Below are 21,468 nucleotides of genomic sequence, written 5' to 3'. Positions count from 1 at the left end.
GGGGTTAGGATGGACGGTGGGGAGGGTGTTTGGGTCCCCCTTTTTTCTTTGGTTTAAGGAGAAGGCGTAATGATGGTTTGTAACAGTTTATCTTTCTTGCAATGCCAATGAAGTGCAATTTTGAAAAAAAAGAAGTTTCACCCCAAGCTCCCAGCAAAACGTGGTTTAGAATCTTCCAGTATGTCCCGGCCCCTCACTGTTGTTAGTTTCCCTTAAGTCAATTGCCAGAAGTGGCGTATGCGGTGGCATTCCCAAAGTGTGTCAAAAGGGGCCCTCTATAATTTTACAGCATAATCATTGTGGGGGCCTGGTTCGGCCACACCTGAATAGTATTGTGCATGCGTCTCTAAATCGTTTAAAGTCTTGTATGTATACAGGAGTGGTGAATGCCTCTCAATTTAAACAAGATACAACAAACCTCCAAGAAAAAGAGGATTCTACTACCAACAGAGCACACACCACAATACAGCCCATTGTGCTCCCTTCGATTGTTAAAAAGCAAATGGGAACCACAGTCAGCCGTCCAAAAGCCTCCATCTCACCCCACAACCAGACTGGTGCAGAAATAATAGGTTACAGAGATAAGGGGAAAATGTCCAGTATGTTTGCTTTTTATTATATATTGCCTCTTCTCCTACTTCTCCTAAGAAAACAGTACATATGTATTGGGTAAATTAATACATTAAACATCTATCTTCAGAAACTCTTCTCACATTTACACAATGATTCCATAAATGAGTATGTGTTGGGTGACTACTTGCCCATAAACCCAATAGCAAATGTGACTTTGATTAGAAGGTCACTTGCTTATTCGAGAGTCCCACTCAGCAGAGAGAGTAACAAAGAGACTGTCATTAAGGATCTCTACAGATCGTGAATTAGTGTGTTAATTTTACTTTCATTGCATTTAGGCCATTGCTGTGGGTGTGGCGCAAATGATCAAATCTGTTGTGCAGGGTCAAATTCAAATTGACTGGCATGTGCATTCCTGTTCCCTTGTGGGCAAGAATGTGTGTGAATATTTGCAGTTGATTCAGACCCTAACATTGGGTTATAAGCAGGTCTTGCCAGGGGGTCAGCTGCTGGAACATTTCCTTGGCTAGGGCTGTGATTAAGTTCAACTCCAGTGAATGTGTCGCTTTTCCTGAGACTTGTCCTGAGACTTTTGCTGTTCCAGGTTTTGCACTGTCCATGAAACCTTTCTGCTTCATGAAAGAGAGCAGAATGCTCACCCCTGACCTTATTGATCATTGCTCGTAGTTCATTGATCTGTGTCTGACAATGATCAAGTGCTTTGGCTTTTATTTCATTTTCATCCAGTAATTTAAATAGCTCATGTTCCATAGCATGGGATTACTTATCTTTCTCCCTGTTATCTTCTCCAAGGGTTTGAATTTCAGAATAGTCCTTATATCATCCAATATTGTTTTTAAATGGGTTAATTCTTGCTCACTCTCATTGAGTTTTTTCTCTCTCTGAGCCAATTGAACAGTAAGGTTGCTATATTGGCTTGCAGCTACACCTTTGGCCCTAGTTAAAATTCAGACCTTTGTTAAAATGTTGATGATGAAATGTGGAGCTACCTTGTTGCATTTCAGAATAGGGAAAAGTAGTTACCTACTGCACTTCCCTACAAGCTTCTCTATGAATTAAATTGTTTCTTGGAGAGCACACTGGGTTGTTATTGTTATTTGTCTACGATTGTAGCCAAAAGAACACTTCATTGGGGACATATTTTTTCAGTGGAGCAGTCTGGAGCCATTTTGTCAGTCTACTTCCCCTATTTACCACTGTCACAGATTCTATGGACGATGTGACATAAACATTGTTTTAATGATATTGGCTAAAGCGTTTTTTTAGGTAATGCTAACCAGTAACATTATCCAACCTCTGTTGAGGCTAAATAGCATACAAATCCATCCAATGCCAACTTTTGTAACACAAAAAGGATAGGAACCCACAGCCCTACTAGTAATTTCATAGTAACTACCAATTGTTGGTTTTCATCTCCCTCAAGGAAAGGCTAACTTTCCCTCACCCCTTCTTCCTCTCCCTAGAGGACGGTGGTGAGAAAGGGGATAGAAGAGAGTGGCTAACCCTATTTTCAAAAATTTGATACAATGCTGCGTATGCATTCAGTCCACACAAAGCTTGATGGATGTATCCCTAGGAGCAGCTGTGCACACACATTTCTTAATGTAAGTGTATAAACTTAAAAGCTCTCTCACTGACACAGAGTGGGACACGTGGGAAGCTCCTTCCCACGTGTATTACTCTGCCTCATCTGTTCCAAATCAGACAACACTGTTACTCTATTTAAAAAAGCTAATTGTAAAAAGACCTTTCTTCAGAGAAGAGGATGGAAATAACACTAATATGGGTCCCATTGCTCTACTGACATATTAGGGCATCCAATAATGTATTTGATATTCCAATACTATAATGGTCAACCGGTTTCAGATGCTAAATTCATCTCTTTCAGACTGCATTCTTCAGGGCACCCCCAAAAAAAGCACAGATCTTCTTCAACATCACTTCCCTGTGTTCCTCTAACATCTGAGTTATCCTCTCTTTTCGTTTTTATGTTTAATTTTTTCACATCTTGGTCATCTCCGGTATTATATTACCCTGTCTGTTCTACCGGCAACACTATTAAAATGAGAATGTATCATAAACACGCCAAATAGGCGTCAAGGAGTCGCAATCGATCAGGACCCTGGCAGTATGGCAAGTGGCATTAAGAGATTGAGCATTCGTGAGGTGGAAACTAACACACTGAGAAAGGGTAGCCAGATTGGTGGCTTTGAAGGATGGAGTCCAGATTTTTAGCTCGATTGGGTAGCATTAGTCCAAGGCCTATGCAATTGCGTCATGATGGAATCACGTAGACACGTGATGTATAGTAAATATGCGTCCTGAATCCTGAGTGAGAAGGATTCAGTATGCAAATGTACACAGATTGATGCAGTCCGATGTGGGGAATATATGATGTCAGACATGTAAGAGACAGTATTGGGCCCTTTTTTAGAGCGTTGCCGATAGACCAGAAAGGGTAAAAGCATAATCCCATGATAGTCTAATGTTGGATATCTTTCCAACAGGTAAATTAAGAGATCGCCCGCCCCAAGGCATCAAACGCAACCGACACTCAATAAGAGCATGATGATGTAAGTAAAAGCAAAATTAGTATTAATATTAATAGTGAGAATAATGAATGAATGGGTGACATTTACCATTTGACTTGTGGGGTCTTTGAAATATTCATGTCTCCCCATGCAGACAAAACATCACTAGGTAACATAATACTGGAGACCAAGATGTGAAAAAAAACGAAAAGAGTTCATAACCCAGATGTTAGAGTAGCACAGAGAAGTGATGTTGAAGATCATCTGTGGTTTTTGCGTCCTGAAGAATGCGGTCTGAAAGAAATGAATTTAGCCGCTGAAACCGGTCAACCATTCTACTAGTGGGATATCAAATAAGTTACTGGATACCCCAATATGTCAGTAGAGTGATGGGAACCATAATTGCGTTATTTCCATCCTCTTCTCGACAGAAAGGTGTTTTTACCATGAGCTTTTTTAAATAGAGGAACATTGTGTCTGATTTGGAACAGGTGAGCGGGAGTAATAAAATTGGGAAGAAACTCCCCACGTGTTCCGCTCTTTCAGTGATTGAGAGCTTTTAAGTTACTACACTTAAATTAAGAAATGTGTGTGCACAGTTGCTCCTAGGTATACATCCATCCAGGTGTGTGTGGACTTAATAAATATGCAGCCTTGTTGGGAATCCTCGAATTTCTGAAAATAGGTTTAGCTACTCTCTTCCATCGCCTTCCTCTAGATAGACAGGACACCACCGTCCTCTCGGGAGAGGAACTAGGGTTGAGGGAAAGTTAGCCTGTCCTTGAGGGAGATGAAAACCAATATTTGGTAGTTACTAATGAAATTACTAGTAGGACTGTGGGTTCCTATCCTTTTTTTGTTACAACCAGTAACATTAAATAGCATCCAAGTCTCTTAAACATTGGACAGGTGCGATGACATTTCTTTTAGAATGCGTCCGAACCACTGTTTTCCACAAAAGCAAAGTAGTACTGCTGAAATGTCACTTCAACCCGAAAATTGATCTCTATCTACGAGTGACGTTTAAAAAAGGCTGCCCGGTGCCAATATTTTTGTCTAAGAGATTAGTGAGCTGCAAATGCTTTAACGTTGTGCAACGTAAAGATTTGTTCACAATAACAAGGTTGTTCTCTGGAAATGTCACTTAAATTAGGAAATGACCTTCTGTGAAACAGTAACATTAAACATGGAGCCAAGTATCAAAAACTAATTAGTGAGCTGCAGTCACTTTCAGGGTGTGCCCTGTGCATAGTTTGTAATAGGAACAAGGCTGTACTCTCAGCATTTCAATTAAAGCAGGCGTATCCTCATACTTTGACACTATGCCTCAAGCCCAAAGAGGTAAGTTTGAAGTTGAATGTTTGAAAGGCTACAGCATTATTGTTACCAAACAAACCAACCAGGACACACGAATACGTATCACACTCCATATCGATGGGAAATAGCCTCAAGTATGTCCACCTACCTGCACGCATCTGCAATCCTTCACTACCTTTTGACACAACACACAACACCTCTGTCATTAGAATGCAGAGAATTCTGTCTAGCTAGACACATATCCAGTCTCCTGGACTCGCATACCCTACCAAACATCTCACAGCACCCATCTACAAGCCTGCGCGACATGGCTCGCTAGCAGAGACTTGGCCAGCCCTACGTACCTTCTTATTAACCAACTGCACACAAGCATTCTAATCACCTATGATGGACTCCCATACTACGGATTTCAGTCCCCCAAGGGCGTTCACCGACAGCGCTTTGAGGCCATACGAATGGGAATAGGTGCTATACAAATGCTATATTGTATTACACCAGTGATTTATTATAGCTTTATTTTACCTATAGATGTAATAGCCCAGCAGAAAAATAAACAATACGTTTCTGTGGGAGTAAAAAGTAAACTCCTGGATTTCCATAGTACGTTAATTTTTTACTTTTTTACAATCTGTAATTCAACAAAGTGTTATTCTTTCGAAAAGTGACCAAAGAGTTATACTAAAGAAAAATAATGTAACGAACCAATAAAAATATTAATTTTTGTGGCACATTGGCAAAAGTCCCACTCACAGTGACTCTTCATACCCGTGCACTGTCAATTGTACTCAGGTGCCTCCGCATCATCCTCGTTTAACCAGCCGGCCAATAGGAACATGGAAAACGAGTATGAGGACTCGTCTAAGGGTCCTAAAGATGTGTTTTACAGAAAGACAGATTACAGTGACAATTCTTTCTATCACAATTTATTGCTGGTGCTAACGTTTCAGCTATGTCTGCATCATTGCAAGCGAGGACTTCTTCAGGACCTATGAAGTGCCCACAGGATTTATGGATTCCACTTACAAAATCTGTGTCTTGTATGTGGGCTGTAAGTACTTGCCACTGTGAGCAATATCTAAGGCTGTTGTCCATCAATCGATGAAAAGTCTGGCCAGGCATGGGTCCATCTGAAGGCAAAAGCCCTAACAGGCAGGGATCATGATATGATAGGTTATTTATAACACACTTAATACCCAGATGTTTCTAAGCGCAGACCCGGGGATTGAACCTGTGTTGCTCTGTGTCGTCTTATTTCCAAGGCGAGCACGTTGCCCCTAAGCTATCTTCTCGTAAAATGCTAGTGCTACTGATGACCTTCCTTCCACTTTGTCATTGCGAGGACCCTGTACTTGATTTCCAGATGCACCCATTGATAACATATCCAGGATTAATTGTGCATGCTTTCTGGGAGGGCATTCATTCTTTGTGGCCAGACAGACTTCAGAAACTGTTAGGCAGTTGTTGTTGTCATCTGTGATAAACCTGAGGCTATCCTCACTCCTACTCCCCCTATATCCTCTTCTCAGGTGGCCAGGGACCATGAAACTGGGGGCGGAGAAGCAAGGAAGGATCACCTGGGTGGTGGTTCCTTGGGGATTGGGGATGAGATGTCCTCAGGTGAGAGGCATTTTTGGGGTATGTTTACCATTGTCCCATTGCCAAAGAAGATGCCAGGAGTCGGAGCCCTCAAGACCCTTCTTTTGGGATCTCTGTTGCCTTGACCTTGGGGAAGGCAACCCCAAGGATCTGTGGAACTGTTTGAACTTGGGAAAGGTAACCTCAAGACCTTTGTGGTATTTTCTTGAACTTGGGGGAGGGGAGCTGAAAAGGAAGCTAGGAGCTGGAAGAAGCTCAGAACTTTGTGTTAATCACTATTTCTTGTATTATTGACATACCTGCACATTGTTTAGTTTTAGTTGTGAGGGCAAGGATAGGTTTTAGACACAGACTTTTAAGCTGAACATTCTGACTCAAACTTTCCTTAGTTTCTTTCAGGTAGAGAAATCCCACCTTAGTATAGGGCAAGTTAGGCCTTTAACCATCCTGACAATTTAATTTAATAAACTATTTGCTTTTGAACTTTCAATCTGTTGTCTGTGTCTTGCCATGATGCCTTCACACTTCCAAATGTTCATTTCGTGCTTTGGAGTATTTCCTTTTGTTGGTCAGGAGGAGATCTAGAGGAGAGAATACCACATAAATCTTCATGTTAACACACAAGTCAGTGGTTATGTGACTTGGAGGTACTACTTTTGTCACTGCAAGGCATGTCAGATCTGTTCAATTGAAATTTACTTTTTACAATTTATAACCGAATATTTCCGGTTTACAATGTCAAAGTATTGTATTGCTTGATACATTTGATCAATGAAATCCACCCGCTCTTTTTCCTTTCTTACTTTATTTTAGAATGGCTACGTTGAAGGTCAGCTGCACAGAAGAGGAGTCTTTCCCGCATCCTTTGTTCACATTTTGACTGATTGAGAGGTTGCGGCTTCCATGGAGATCGACCCATATTCCATTGCTAGTGCTTGTAAATACATTTCAAAATGTCTGCTACGTTTCCTGTGTTGCTAGCACATTTATGCACAGGCTGAATGTTTACAAGTCCATGCATTTCTTCTGGACTCCATCTCTTCTCAGATTCACAACACTTTCCCGCTTCTCTACTATGAAACCGGAATTGAGCAACACATTTTGCCAACCCATGATGCCAGGCAACGCTTTGATGTCCTGGCCCAGGACACGTGCAAACAAATGGAGTTGATTTGCTGATAACCGTCCACTCTTTCTTTTTGCTGCTTTCTATGTGGCATCAGTTTTTGTCATTTGAAACCAATGATTTTAAATGTTGTGGCAGGTATGTTTATATGTGTCTATCATAGGCTGATATCGGAGTGCAAGGGGTAAAAACCAAAGGGCTTCGAGCGGATTCCGAAAGAGTTGTGATACCAATGAGAACTAGTTGGAAGAGACGAGTTGTCAGAGTCTTGCAGGACCCAAGGTACGTCACCGCCTCTGCAAGTCTCTGGGGAGAATTTTACACAGCATCAGGCCCTGATCTGCAAACATCCACTCATCAAATATTTGGGCAATCAGCAGTTTGCGTTAGCTGGTCTCAGAGACTCGAGTATGTGACATGTGCAAACCATATTCTACAGATATGTAAGGCCATGACCCTCACACAGCTGTTGATGCGACACGGAACAGAGTCCCTTAAGTTACATGTGTGCACCGACTGGAAACAAGAGAGTTTTGTATGATCACTGAGCATGGAAATGAAGACAAGGCTCTGTGCTTTGTGTGTGTATTTGTGTATTCATTCTCATGTGCTGGTTGCAAGGTGAATACACTGGGTAACCGTTTTTAGGGCATTATACAGTCCTCTTAAGGTTCAGGAGGGGGGATGCCCCGGGTGTGAAGGCTTCTAAAGGGGCATCTGATTGTTCATGCATTTTTGGACTACAATTAATTCTGTCATGTCCGCAGTTTAAGAAAGAAAGTGTTGCTTCTTGCAGCCCTGGATGCTTCTTATGCAGGCAAAGACCGAGGGCTCAAAATCAGGCACCTTTATCTCTTTAAAAATATCGCCAGCTGCGGTCATAGGTTTTTGCCTGAATCGTTACAGCAAAGCACCTGACCTATATGATTTTTCCAAAAATAGGAGAGTGCCAATTACGTTTGGACGCCAATGCCTGTGCGCTTTACCTGCAGCATAAAGATGTGAACGTTTACCTGTTGTGCCAGTCCCATCAGGAAGAACCCAAACCAAGGCACACACATCTAGAGCCAAACAGACTTGGGGATGCCCGTTGGCTCTTGTGCCTTTGTTTCTTTGGGCACTCTTTGCTCAATTAGTATTGATTACCTGGCATGCATGGGCATAAAGCTAGGCTGGTAACTGCTCTGTAACAATTGTGGCTGTTCTGCCGCCACATCTTGCAGGATCTCAGAAATGAAAGGGAGGTAAGAGATGATCAGCATTAGCTGAACTGCCTTGCCATAGGTTTTGGCTGCTGCGCGACCACTGCATGTTTTGGCCCCAAGGCACCACCGCATCTCGAGGGCAATCGTTGATAATGGTTGCTGTGTTTGGGCCAAAACCTCTGACCTCTGTTTTGCTCTCACTGTAAGGCATGAATGGTCTGGAGATTCAGGCCACATTCCATGTATGACCACTGGATCCCAAGAGGGAAAATTAATTGTACATCAGTATCGGGAGCAATGTTTGTTCTAATTCCATTATCTGGAATGCATCAAAACAAAACGATAGCAGTTTTTCAAATAATTATTGAAAATGAGAGATTCTTGTGCCACTGCAGTTGAGTCTGGTAAATTTTCAGAACTTCTCAGTCATCTGGAGTTATTATTTCACTTTGCTCTAACAACAACTGCCCCCCCCCAATCCCTTTTGCTGGCATAAGTAAGCGCAGCACTTCTTAATGGGACCCAGCTTCCGTGAGCGCCACAGAAGATACTTGCAGATTTACCATAGATCCATCCATTTTTTGGAAAACCTGTTTAACCTGTCAATGGGTCTAGTCGATCTACCTTTTGTTTATCAGTGGTGAGGACATGCTTCGTTTGGCCTCCATAATGGCAAACAGGTGCTTTTCAAGCAGCATACCTCTTGATGCATTAGCTATCTATTAAGGCAGGGTCGAGCTGCTTCACAATGCCTCTGCTGATCCATTGCCTTAAATATATCTTGGCAGATGTATGGCTAACCTTCTAAAATAAGTCTTACAAGGCATGGGTTGGTATTGTAACAAGGAGGTAGGTAGGCAAGGTATTAAAATCTTCCTTGGACGTGTCATGGGAGAATAGTGGATGAAATGTATGTCCAGCTTGGATGGACCGGCAATGACTAGGGCGAATAGTGCCCTTTAACAGGAGTCTTTAATGGTGGAGACCTCTTGCTTTAATTGCAGGGCCCTGTCTCCAAGCATGAACATTCACCAAGTCTGGACATTTTCCACCAAGCACAACGTCCTCTAAGTGCGTAACTAGAAAAGTGCCAGCCTGTGGGGGCTCTAAACCACTATGGCCAATAACGTAGAGCGATCGTCCAACTTGTATTGCGGCCAAATGCATAGGAAAGACCTACACTCCCCTTATGTATACCTTTCTGCAACATAAACGCCTATCAACAATCAAGGCAACCTCTATATATTTGACTAGTTGCGTCAGGACCCCCCCTGTTAATATATCAGGGTTTTGCAATGACGCCAGCTCCTGTAGAACACACCCTTTTAATGTTAAGAACAGATGCAATCCTTAGTTCTAGCCGATTCCTTCTGAGGAACATCTCCAGGGATACTCAAATGTTATAAACATTATATTTCTCTGTGAGCAGAGCGTTTGGTCGTACAGTGGCTATGGTAATTGGTGATAGTCTCTTAAAGGCGTTTTATACACACACTAGAGAGTTACTCCAGTCTAGGTTTGGAAGCATATCTCCTCAAGCCATTGTTCTGGTGGATATATTATATGCACTCTCTTGGGCTATTACAACTATCTGCCAAGCACACACTGGCCACTGTAATTATTGTATTATTTAATGCGGGTCCATTCTAACACTGTCCATGCAGCAAAGGACTATTGTTTTGATTCTTCATACCTCGGGGTGATCAGGTTTGTGCGACAGACCTTTTCTTTTGCATGCAACTCGTCATATAAGCCCCTTCATTTACACGGATGGTACAACTAACTGTTGTTTTCAGTTGCAGTGCTGGGAATCCTTGAACTGGTATCATGCAAGAGTGGTTAGGTAGCAATAATGCTTGTTTTGTTATGAATGTAATATTTTTCTAGATGTAGATCGCTCCCCTTGCCCCCTAACCCCCAACACAGCCACACATCAATTGCTTGTCCCTAAGCCATTCCGAAGCTGAAAATGTAAACATGAGGGCATAAGACCAGCAAGTGGAAGGGGGATATGGTTGAGACATTGGCAGTCCAACTCCTCGACAAACTGAAGGCCACTTTCTGCTGGTGTTTAGGCAGCCAGCTGTGGATTGAAGCATCAGTGGCATGCTCAAGAAAATCAATCTTACTGGCAAGTGATGATTTCTTTTATGTTTGTCTTAAATCAAATACTTGTGATGTTTACAAGCTGGAACAAACAAACGGCGGATGGTTTACCCGCCCATGTTGACTATAGCATAAATCTCTAGTAGCATACAGATGCTTCTGTGACCTCTGAAACCTGCCACCCGGGTTACAGATATGGCGGTTCCCATACACACAGGGTGGCCTGCTTGCTCTGCATGACGGTTCTGCAGTACTCCGATGACAGGCAAAAAGGGGTTAGAGAACAGGACCCATATATTGGTCTTGAATCAATACTTTGCTGCTTATGTCTTTCCTTTTGCCGCCACGCTGATCATCTGATGAAGAGATCTAGTTCTTACCGTGGCTCTCATTATGACCTTGGTGGTATTTTTACAATGACACCTAATTATAACTTAGGATCCCGTGGGATATTTACCGCATTGGGGTTCATAGAAAGTACTGCACAAGGTAATAACCCACATTCAGGCCAGGAAGAACTTATTATGCAACAGATTTGGTAAATATCCCATGCAACCTCAACTCGTAATTAGGGAATTCCTTTTAAAACGAGTTATTTAAATATATTGTTAACATTGTATTTATCGCTGATGACAAGACATTGGGCCTCATTATGTGTTGGCGGTAACCCACTGGTGTGACCGGCGGCTTGCTGCCAACCCAGTAACACCGAATCCAGCGCCTTACAAGTCCCGGCGGCGCAGGAAGTCAGGGGCCGGATTTCATAAGTTCCCATTCACATAGAGCCCCATAGGGAATTGGAGTGGGGAGACAGAAGCACTGGCGCCATTGCTAACAGTGCAGGTGCTTCTTTGAAGACTCTGCCTACTGGCAGACATACTCATAGTGTGGCAGTCCGAAAACAAGGGTGCCGGTAAGCTTAGCGGCACCCTTGTTTCCGGGCCGCCACACTTGTAATGAGGCCCATTATCCTCCTTCGTTGTATTCCAGTGATGCGCCTCCTTGCGACCGAAACAATCTTTTCCTGCAAATTCTGTCAGTTTTGGATTGAAGAAATATTCACAGTGTCTCGTCCACTCTGTGTTTTTTGTGTCTTCCTAAAAGCCTGAAAAAGAATAGGAATATGCCACCCAGAGAAAAAAGAGACGGTTTTAATGCTCAAATGCATTTCAACAAATAAAACGTGCCTACAACTGCTGCAAGCCCTGTTCTGTTCCGGAAGGGTGAGTGTCTGTTGCATCACGTGATGCAGCACGTTTCCTTCTGCCCTTATGCACATCCTCTAGCCTTAAGCATCAGTCTTTACTATAGCAATAACACCTCATCCGGCAGGCCGGATCGGGTGGTAACGTCCTGGGGCCCAAGCGCAAGGGCCGCCATGATGGACCAAGCCACTGTTACCACCCAATCTGGTGGGCCAGATCGGGTGTTATTGCTATTATCACCCCGTGTTTTCAATTCAGCAAACTCAAAGTGCTAACAGCAATGTATGTATTTTGTTTGAATGAACGGGACGTGCAAGGTGTCCCTTTCATTCAAACAAAATACTTACTTAAGATGGCCACCATGGAGGCGGAAGACGGGGCTCCATACAGAGCCCCTCTTCTGTTTCCATGACGGCCGGCGAGGACACGGAGTGGCAACTGCGGCGGGGGACGGGGCGCTGCCGCCGAAGGAATGAGCTAAATGGGGCAGGGAGGTGGAAAGGGATCAGAGAGCCGAGGGTAAGGGAGGGGGGAGCGTGGGGGTGAGTAGATGGCGAGGCAGGGAAGCAGCCATCAGGTTGCTTCGAACGCGGGTTGAGATTGTGGGATTCAGCCTGCCGTCCGAGCAACATGACTGGTTGACTCCCCCACCCCGGCTGCTAATAAAGACTATGCGAGGCTGCCTTCTGTACACCCCTTGCCTCATTGTTTTGCCTTCTTAATTTACATATTTGAGGGGAGAGGTGAAGGGAAAGGAAGCATGTTTACACAAAAAAATCTAGTATTTGCACTGTATGCCTAAATGCGAGTCCTTTTTAAAAAGTTTGTAAAACACAAACTCAAGTTCCAATTTCAGTGATAAAGCGACAAAAAGACATCATAAATCAATGTCTAGCCCTTATGTCGCCTTGCTCTAATTCTCCTTTAAAAATTGCACAGCCTAATTCTGCATTTTACATTTTTTTATAAAGTAGCCATCAGGACTCTATAGTTAAGATTGCACTGTACCCCGCCCCTCAGCCCCCCCCCCCGGCTGGTTCATATGCATTAGGACCAGCGGAACCAAAATAAAACTAAACATACCACAACATGACAAATATTCCATACAACACGAGATGCACAGTAGTGTCGGAGGAACAAATCGAAAGGAAAAATATACTGTGAAATGAAATGTTATATAAACTGTGAAATGCGACGAGATGATCAGTGGGATTTCTTTGTGGTTAAGGGTACTGGCTACAAAATGTTAGTATACAAACCTTGAGAATGCCATCGTTAACGTTTAACCTATAATTAAACACCAAACAAACTAAAAGCAACATTGTTGGAATCTTAACTCCCCTTCACAAATAACAAGTCAAGAAGTAAGATCAGCACACATGTATATTTTTACTACGTATACTAACATCATGCCAAGTAACATTGCAAATGTAGAATTCATTTTAAAAACACAATGTAAGATGTAACCAGTAGTCCCAATATATCCCAGAAAAACATATACTCTTACCTCCATCATTATACTACATTTCACACCAAATTATATTTAACATTTCCACATGGAGGTCATTATTGGCCTTATCAGAGCCAGATAGAATGTTCTAAATGCAGTTAATAACTCCTGTTATTGACTGCGTTCGCTCGTTTTGATTTTAGATGCAGGGATGGAAATAGCAGAAAGCATTTTTTTGCATTCAAAAAGTGCAATTTCCTAGGACGATTTCTTTCAAAATGGCAGTTGATCTGTGCAAGTATCTTGTTTTCACTGCACCTTTAATGTGGCATGCATCATCCAATTTAGTGGGCCAAAGTGAAAATCCAGATATGGAAAAATGTGGTCACTTTCAGATAGAGAAACTGTTTACTGTTACATTACATTCAACGCATGCTCATGTTAAAACTATTCCAATTCAACCACTTTTACATTAAAATACTGCCTTATTAGTTAGTGACTTAGTTACTTAAATACTTCAAAAGAAAAATCCATTTATTTTACTAACATGGTTTGCCCTTTGTACTTTACTCACTGTTAATGTAATGTTGTTTTACTTAACTTAAAAACCTAAACCGTGATTCTGACTATGCTAAAAGAAACGGCCTTTTAGACCTCAGGAGGAGGACACTTTTGATTAAATAATGACCCTCTGATTCGCCTCGGGTCATAACTTGGGGCATGGTCGTGTCCTACCATAATGATCCCTTCCTCTGTCTGTATTCACATGCTAGGTAAAAACAAGAACATATGCAACAGCAATGTACCAAAAAACACACCACTGTTAACACATTAGCGACAATCCAAAACAAAAGGTTATGTTAACGTTCCAACTATGTTGATTTTATGTTATGTTTAGTCTTAAATAATAGTTTTTACTGTAATGTTGTAATTCTCAACACTTTTAGACTTTAACTTTTTATAGGTAGTAACCTTAACTGTTTTTTAAATGCTTCCTCAAATTTATACATTATTGGTTTTTGATGTCCCTCATTTTAAGATGCATAACCCAGGTGTGAAGGTTAGCGGCACTTGTATCCATTGCCATATTATGTTCAATATTTCAGGATCAGGACCGAAATGGAGAGTAGGGCTCGAATGAGGGAACTGGCACATGGGAAGAACCAGTACTACTGCAAAAGAAGCAGCTGGGAGATCATGACAAAAGTCTGCCTTTCTGGTTCAGTTGAGGATTCGTGGAGCTAGAGCAACCTGAGGGGGGCTTGCTAGCAGCAGAGGACTGCTCTGACAGAAGCAGAGGGCAACATGGGTGAGCTCCGGGCGAAGATGGCAAGGAACGCATGCGATAGACTGAGACTGCATTGGGAAAATCAGTGGAAGCACTAGAGAGAGGGTACTTGTCACCAGAAGCAGGAATCCTCGACTGCAGGAAGCATGGCAAGGATTACGGTAAACAGGGCAGGCTAATGAAAAGGATAGAAGGACTGGAAGAGGCAGTGCAAGTAATAGGTCAAGCAGGTCTTCTCGCCGGAAGCATTATGACAGCATTAGAATAAGCAGGGCCTGCATCAGGGTGAACACAGCTTGTCAACAGAGCAAGGAAAGTTGAACTATAAGAATTAAGTCAAGAATTACAGGAGATTAGGCTTATAAACAGAAGGAATTGAACCTGTGAAAGATGCTGGGAGATCCCCAAGAGACGCAGAGCAAGTGGAGCACCAGGAGAAGCAGGGCTTGTCGGCAGAATAAATGAAGCCACCCGAAGTAGCCATAGGAGCAAGAGAGTAAGCGCAGCGAGCACCATAAAGTGAGAGGCTGCGATGGGAGTAGTGGGGAAAACATCATCCGGAACAGTAGCAAGTCTGACTTCTTGTCAGAGCCATGGCGAGGAGGATGAGCATTAGGGAAGAAAGGACTTCCTATAAACCCAATTAATCCCACATGTCATCTATACAGCGACAACGGCACTCATACAGCCATCACCTACTCACTGTGTATATGCCAGGCTGGGTCTACCCGCTCCCCAGAGTGAGTCGATCTCATGATGGTGGCAAGGCCTTCTGGTGTCAAGGGAATTGAACAATAAGGTGCAATTGGAGAAATAAGCGCAGGCCATACCTACCTGGTAAGGATTACTTCATTTTTATTTCGATGTTTTTTAAAATAATCTGCCATTGAAGTCATGGGCTAAAGTAAATGTGGGTTTTCAGTGAGTACATTTACATGGGAAGTCATTCCATGAAGTACTCGAAACAAGTGTAGGATCACAGGGAAAGAGGAGAACATACAGCATGGCCACACATATTCTCCTGAGCGCACTTACCTCGTCCCGCTCTTCAAAGCAAGTGACTAATGAATGCCCACGAAGACTACAGTCTTACCTCTGGTCACTTTTCGCTGCACTCAAGCAAGGTGTGGGTAAAACTGGTGGAACTTTCATTCTTATTTGATGTCATTTCAATTCATAGAGATGTACATGTGCTCCTTTTATTGTATTTTGAGTACAAATGTATGTTTTGAGATGTACTATTTTTATTTCTTACCACTCCATAATTTGCTGCGTTTTTTTTATTTATTTGCTTTAAAAGAAATAATTTTTGGGACATGTTTGTACTATCCAGAGCGTTATGCGAAAGCTGTTATTAGAATTCTACAATCCTAGGGATGGAATTCGGAATTACAACACAGGCTAATTTGCACTTTCCTCCATCCCATGAAGTGCCATAAGTGCTTAGCACTAAAGAATTCGTAATGTCACCATCTGTAGCAAGGTTCTGACGTCCATCACTAGATATAATGCCGTTATCCTATGTACTGCTGGTCTTAAAGTCGCTTTATCCTACAATATTTGAACTAGTGTATTTAAAAAAAAGTACAATCTATGTAAATGGCAAAATATTATGTACTTTAATTTACTTGCAAGAGCTGTTGCATATTGTTAAACACTGTACTATAGAAAGGCACAATATTAGAGTAGATAGTTCTTATTTTATATACTACATGTTTGTGATTTTTCTGCATTAAAAGGAAACATTAGTGTTTCTTGTTCTATACATAATAGGTTTCCTCGCCATATGAAATGTGATATTTAGGTAGAGCAATCTGAATGCATCCTTTGTACATATTTTTTTAATGATCTGGTCAAGTATTAGGCCAATTTTTTCTCATTTAGCGAATTAAATGCACATTTGACGACGTACGTAAAACAAAGAAAGCAAGACCCCTGAAAAATGGAAGTGGTGATGATGGAATGGATGCAATATTTAAAACATTTTTGTGAAGTTTAAATTGGCATATTATCTATCGAGTCTGAATTTATGAAATAAAGTATTTTTCTCAATGTGTTATTCACAGCTCGGCATGTTTTTATTGTTTCAATTTAATTGCTGGGTGGAAAACCTTTTTCCTGACATTTCACTCATTACAGCCATACACATGTGGTCCAGTAATCTGGAGTTGCACCAGATATGCATGTACAGATGGGATCAAGGCAATTGCCTTAAAGATACATTCCATACAGTTGTATGGGGGAGTGAGGGGAGTCTGTATAGGAGTAAGAAGCTGTGGGTGACAGAGGGGGAGACTTGTATCTTTACTAGCAGAGATTCACAGTCATTTTTGCAGGGTAGTTTCTCCTTGAAGAGAACTGAAAGAAGGTGTTTGTGGAGGATGGCCAAACCTCCTCCTCTGCTGGACCTATTCTGCACTATCAGGGAATGGCCTGGGAGGGGGGGGTGGGAGGCTTGTGTACGATAGGTTCGTAGTCGTCAGAGAACCAGGTCTCTATAATGAAGAGGATGTCCGGGTATTTGTCTGATCTAGAGTTGAAGATGTTATATTTGTTTTTGGAGACTAATCTAGCATTGAGGAGTATATAAGACAGCAGGTTCGGTGTCTGGAGGATTGTGTTAGGGTTAAAAGAGGGGGTCGGCATGTGCAGTGGTGGAGAAGGGTGGTGAGTGGGAGGGTCTGACTACGAGTAGGTAGTGTTTTCTTGGTTTCCTCCCTTGCCTAGATCTATGTACTGCTGTGGGAGTCTGTCAAAGCTGAAGAATCCATGGCAGTAAGTATTCCATTAGAAAAACCAATTACTTACCTTTCGGTTATGTTTTTTTCTGATGGTTACTCCTTCCTCCAATAAGTTCATCATCACCCTCCCATGTCCTCTTGTGGTGGGTAGTTTGTACAAATCATCTGTTCTGCAATTCATCAGCTGCTGAGTGACAGAGGAAAAAGGGGTCAACTGAGAAAATGGGAGGCAGTGGATTTATATAGACTGGCCCGGATGTCATTCCCACTTTAGGGGTGCGCATCTGAACTGGGCGGAGCCATGCTGCACACTGTGGTGGAGCCATGCTGCACACTGTGGTGGTGAAAATGTTTCTGATTAGAGCATGCACTGAAGATAAAATATCAAAGATGAGGAATCTGTGGAAGGTAGGACGAGTCCATCAGAAATTACAAGTAGGTTCTGTGTTCTTCTAATACATGTATGCCGAGCAAGAGCAAGCATTAGGCAACGCAGCGTAACTGGGGGGAGAGCAGACAGTAGCCAACACATCAGTTAAAATGTTTTAAAAAACATGCTGCAATTAAATAAAAATTGGTGAACCAGCCAGCTGGGAGAGGGTGTAGCAGAGTATCAGGAGTGGCGGAGAAGCGTGACATCCTTTGCCTGCCCATTATCTACCCCCTTATCCTGTCCTACATCTTCATGGAATGTCAGTGTTTGCTCTTTCCTGCTGCATTCGCATGGATTGTAGCTGCCCAGCATACTGCTAAGGCGTAGAATTTACCTAGTGCTCAAATAAGTAACAGATTTGTACTGGTCTCAGTTGCCACCAATCTGCTTGTGCCCAGCCCCCAGCCAGTGCCTTGCACATGGAGAGTTAACATTTCACTGTCTTCTCGGTGAGTCACAAGGGCTGTCAGTCTTATGGTCTTTGTGTAGCATCTAAACCATTTCTGAAAGGCCTCATTCATTTCAGCACTTTGTGTTTTTAATATGATCCTGTATTTGGCAACTGAGTGACTGTCCTTTCTTGTGAGGAGCCCGAGGGACAAAAGCTTCAAGTTCTTGAAACCAGGTCTTTTTAAATGTATTTGCAGAAAGTGGAAAGCATTTCTTCATGGGGTTGGTAACCCGGGGAAATTAAAAGACACACATGCTATTCCTCCATTATGTATGCAACCTGTAAGAGTCAAAACAAAAAAGGGTTACCTGTAATAATAAATCCCTAGTCCTCCAGGTAGCAATACAGTGAAATATACAACACATTTCAAGCATGAATGTGAATGAGTGGAAAAAGAGTGAGCAAAGTTGGGCACCTGTTGCACTGTGTTGATTTGTGTCATTTAATGATAATTTTAAATATATTAACTTTTTCCAATAAAAGATGATGGAAAGAATGCTTTTAAATATAAATTAAGCATTGAGTTTTGTTGTCGTCCTCCATCTACTAGGCCATGTGTTCGATCTTTCTCTGCAATCTGTTAGAGCCCTGCTATGAGCGCAGCCATCAGGGCATGTGTTTTTTTAATAATCGTACGCCCTTGTCAGTGCTTTTTGCATTCGAAGTAGATGAGAATGACTTGTATGAAAGGTGTGAATCTGACCTTTCATGAGTTGACAGAACGGTATCCCCTGTCAGATATTGTGTCAAAATAGTTTAATAGTATAAAGCTGACCTTAATATCGGAAACCCAAGTCTTAAGAACCATTGCTTTATTTTTCCGATGGTATACATAGATGTAACCGTTCCTTACCATGGCCTTAAGCACAGTCCAAACTAGTGTAGTCATTGTACTTATGCTGTAGTATGCTGTGTAGCGGATTCCTCACTCCATCTATTAACAAGCACTTTGAATTGAATAACCTCTGCCCTTTAAAATGAGTAGCAATTACTATGGAGATGGATGGGGATGCAGATTTTATTCATACCTCAATAATCAAAATGACTCAGTTAGTTGGTAAAAAGGATAATTGTTTTCATTTCAATTGTCTAAAACAGGGAGCACAACGAACATCAATTAATTCTCTCGATCCTCTTACCCAACGAGTTTCATAAAAAATGGAGCTTTCATATCCAAAACTTGTCATCATTAACGTTGACCTACATCAGGTGAGGCAACTAAGCCCGCCCCTCAAAATGGCCTCTATGAACGTCACTAAATACACAACGTCCCATTGGCTACACAAACTAAAGGACCCTTAATTATGCGGTCCCCTACAATTGGTTGGCACTCTAACCTTCGTCAGTACTTTTCCACCTACGTCTAGCAGCAAACAGATTGGACTTCCAGGTGCTGATGTGCTTGTCTTAACTCCAGCTTCCCTCCAATTAGCATATCAATCTATCATCACCTCAGTGGGTGCTGGCAATTAGGCTTTGAAGCTCGGCCTTGAGTTTGTACTGTACTGTGGAGAATCAGGGGAGTGAAGGCACGCTCTGCTCTCATGCGTAGGTGTGAGCATCTTGGTCATCCAACTTCATCCTTCCACGTTACTGAAGACCATGATTTTAAGCTTTCACTTTCTTTAAAATACAATTTTTTAATAGAGCTCTGACGTCTTAATTGTTTTGTTCATGTCTTCTGAACAGGAGCTGTTCTTGCCCATGGTTTGTATCCAATGTTAGTTAACTTTAGCCTGATAAGACCTTAGCTTCTTGGCTTGGCTGCATGGCTCATCCAGCCTCGACTTTTTGAGATTCACTTTTAATTCATGTGTTTTCTTACTGCGACACACTGGAGATGAGGCCTTCTCTCTAACGTCCAACTCTGCTATAACACGTAGTGGAAACATCCATCCTTTACACTTTATGCATATATGTATATATATATATGGATATATGGGCGCATGCCGCAATCTATTCACTATAAAGTTAGCCTCAAGAATACTTTGTCTGCGTGTGTTTCTTTTTCATCTGTACACATGTGAACTGACTTGATATCTTCATCCATTTTATGGCATAAGCTTCTTCACCTTGATCCCAAGATGTCACTTATCCTTGATACTTTCTTGATGCCTTATAGAATATCTGCATTCTCTAGTCTCTGCATCATCTTTATGCACGTCAGCTCTGCTCTGTGTGATGTCACAATTTGTCTTGACCATTCATTTGTTCTGATTCTTCTGGGATCTCATTCAAACGGCCATCATGTTTCGTTGTATACAGGTATGATTTTCTCAATGGGAACCTTGCCTCGAGGATTCTCCTAGGTATCAGTATTTTGACTGGTACCGCACGTGTCTCACATTCGGGCTCCCAACATATAGGCAATATGGGTGAGGTGGTTGAGGTGGGGGTACTTGGCTCCTCCTCTACACTCCCCCCTCTGGGAGATTTATCGACCACTCTCTCATTATCCTTCACATCCAGACATCTTGGTCTGAAGAAGAACTTCTTTGGGATCCAAATCTTTGACTCCCTTCAGGCATCCTGCTGACTTCACATGCTCATCTTTGTTCCATGTCATGAGGCTGCACTGTCCATTGGGACTACAATAGATCCATTTCCCCACGTACTTCTTATGAATCTTTGTATACAGGAACTTTGTCCCCTCAGGTGCATGGATACTGGCCTTCACAAAGTCTCTGATTACTTCATATGTCAAGTCTTTGGCCTTCCATCCTGGTTCAACATCGATCATGATCTTCATCATCACTGTGGCTTTCTTGGCTGTTTTCTTGCATTGGGAGATTATTATCTTGATCACAGAGAATCCAAGCAATATCATTAGTATCAGAGCTCCAAGGAACTTGAAAATGTCTGCCATCCATTGTGGAACCAAAGAGAAGAGTGATCCAGACCAGCTGTCATCAGTAATGTTTTCTACTTCATCGGTCATCTGGCCACGGAGTTTTGTCAACACACAAATGGCCTCCATCAAGGTTCCACTCTCATCATGAGAAGGTATGAATGTGCAACATGATTCTCCGATTTTTGCACAAACACCTCCATCCATAGCTGTGATCATGTCCAAGACATATCTATTCTGGAACGTCATCAATCATATGGCTCTCAACTCTTCTCTCATAGCATTGAATCACTTTATGGTAGTGTTGATTTTCTGTAGCACTTCCCATCTTGTAATCTGCAGCCATTTGGTATTTGCTCCAACCTGGACACTTGGCATGAAGATCAATGAAAACACTGAAGCTGTCTGGCTAAATAGTCTATGCTCATAGTGAATAACATCAAAAGCCTCTATAAATTTTGCTGAGAAATAGTTCTCCCCGTTTATTCTTATTATCAGCTCCACAGATCTCTTCTTTCTCAGGTCAGTGTCTGCTTTTGGAAAACTTTCAAGGTTTAAGACACTTTTCGGAATCACC

At 42.1% G+C, this 21,468-nt stretch overlaps 1 protein-coding gene across 1 annotated transcript in view; it reads left to right on the top strand.

Moving 5' to 3' along the window:
• The window catches only part of LOC138581134 (arf-GAP with SH3 domain, ANK repeat and PH domain-containing protein 1-like), a 1,625,721-nt gene extending 1,609,244 nt beyond the window's left edge, over window positions 1-16,477 (top strand). The window contains exon 29 of the mRNA XM_069652230.1: window positions 6,852-16,477. Within this exon, the coding sequence (XP_069508331.1) occupies window positions 6,852-6,926 (75 nt within the window). The 3' untranslated portion in view covers window positions 6,927-16,477. The remainder of the gene's footprint in view (window positions 1-6,851) is intronic.
• Window positions 16,478-21,468: the final 4,991 nt, after the last annotated feature.

The sequence above is a fragment of the Ambystoma mexicanum genome, chromosome 3p (assembly GCF_040938575.1).
Source record: "Ambystoma mexicanum isolate Mex_15411 chromosome 3p, UKY_AmexF1_1, whole genome shotgun sequence".
NCBI classification, from domain to species: domain Eukaryota; kingdom Metazoa; phylum Chordata; class Amphibia; order Caudata; family Ambystomatidae; genus Ambystoma; species Ambystoma mexicanum.
Note: the sequence above shows the minus strand (reverse complement) of the source record. Positions and strands in the feature narration are given on the sequence as shown.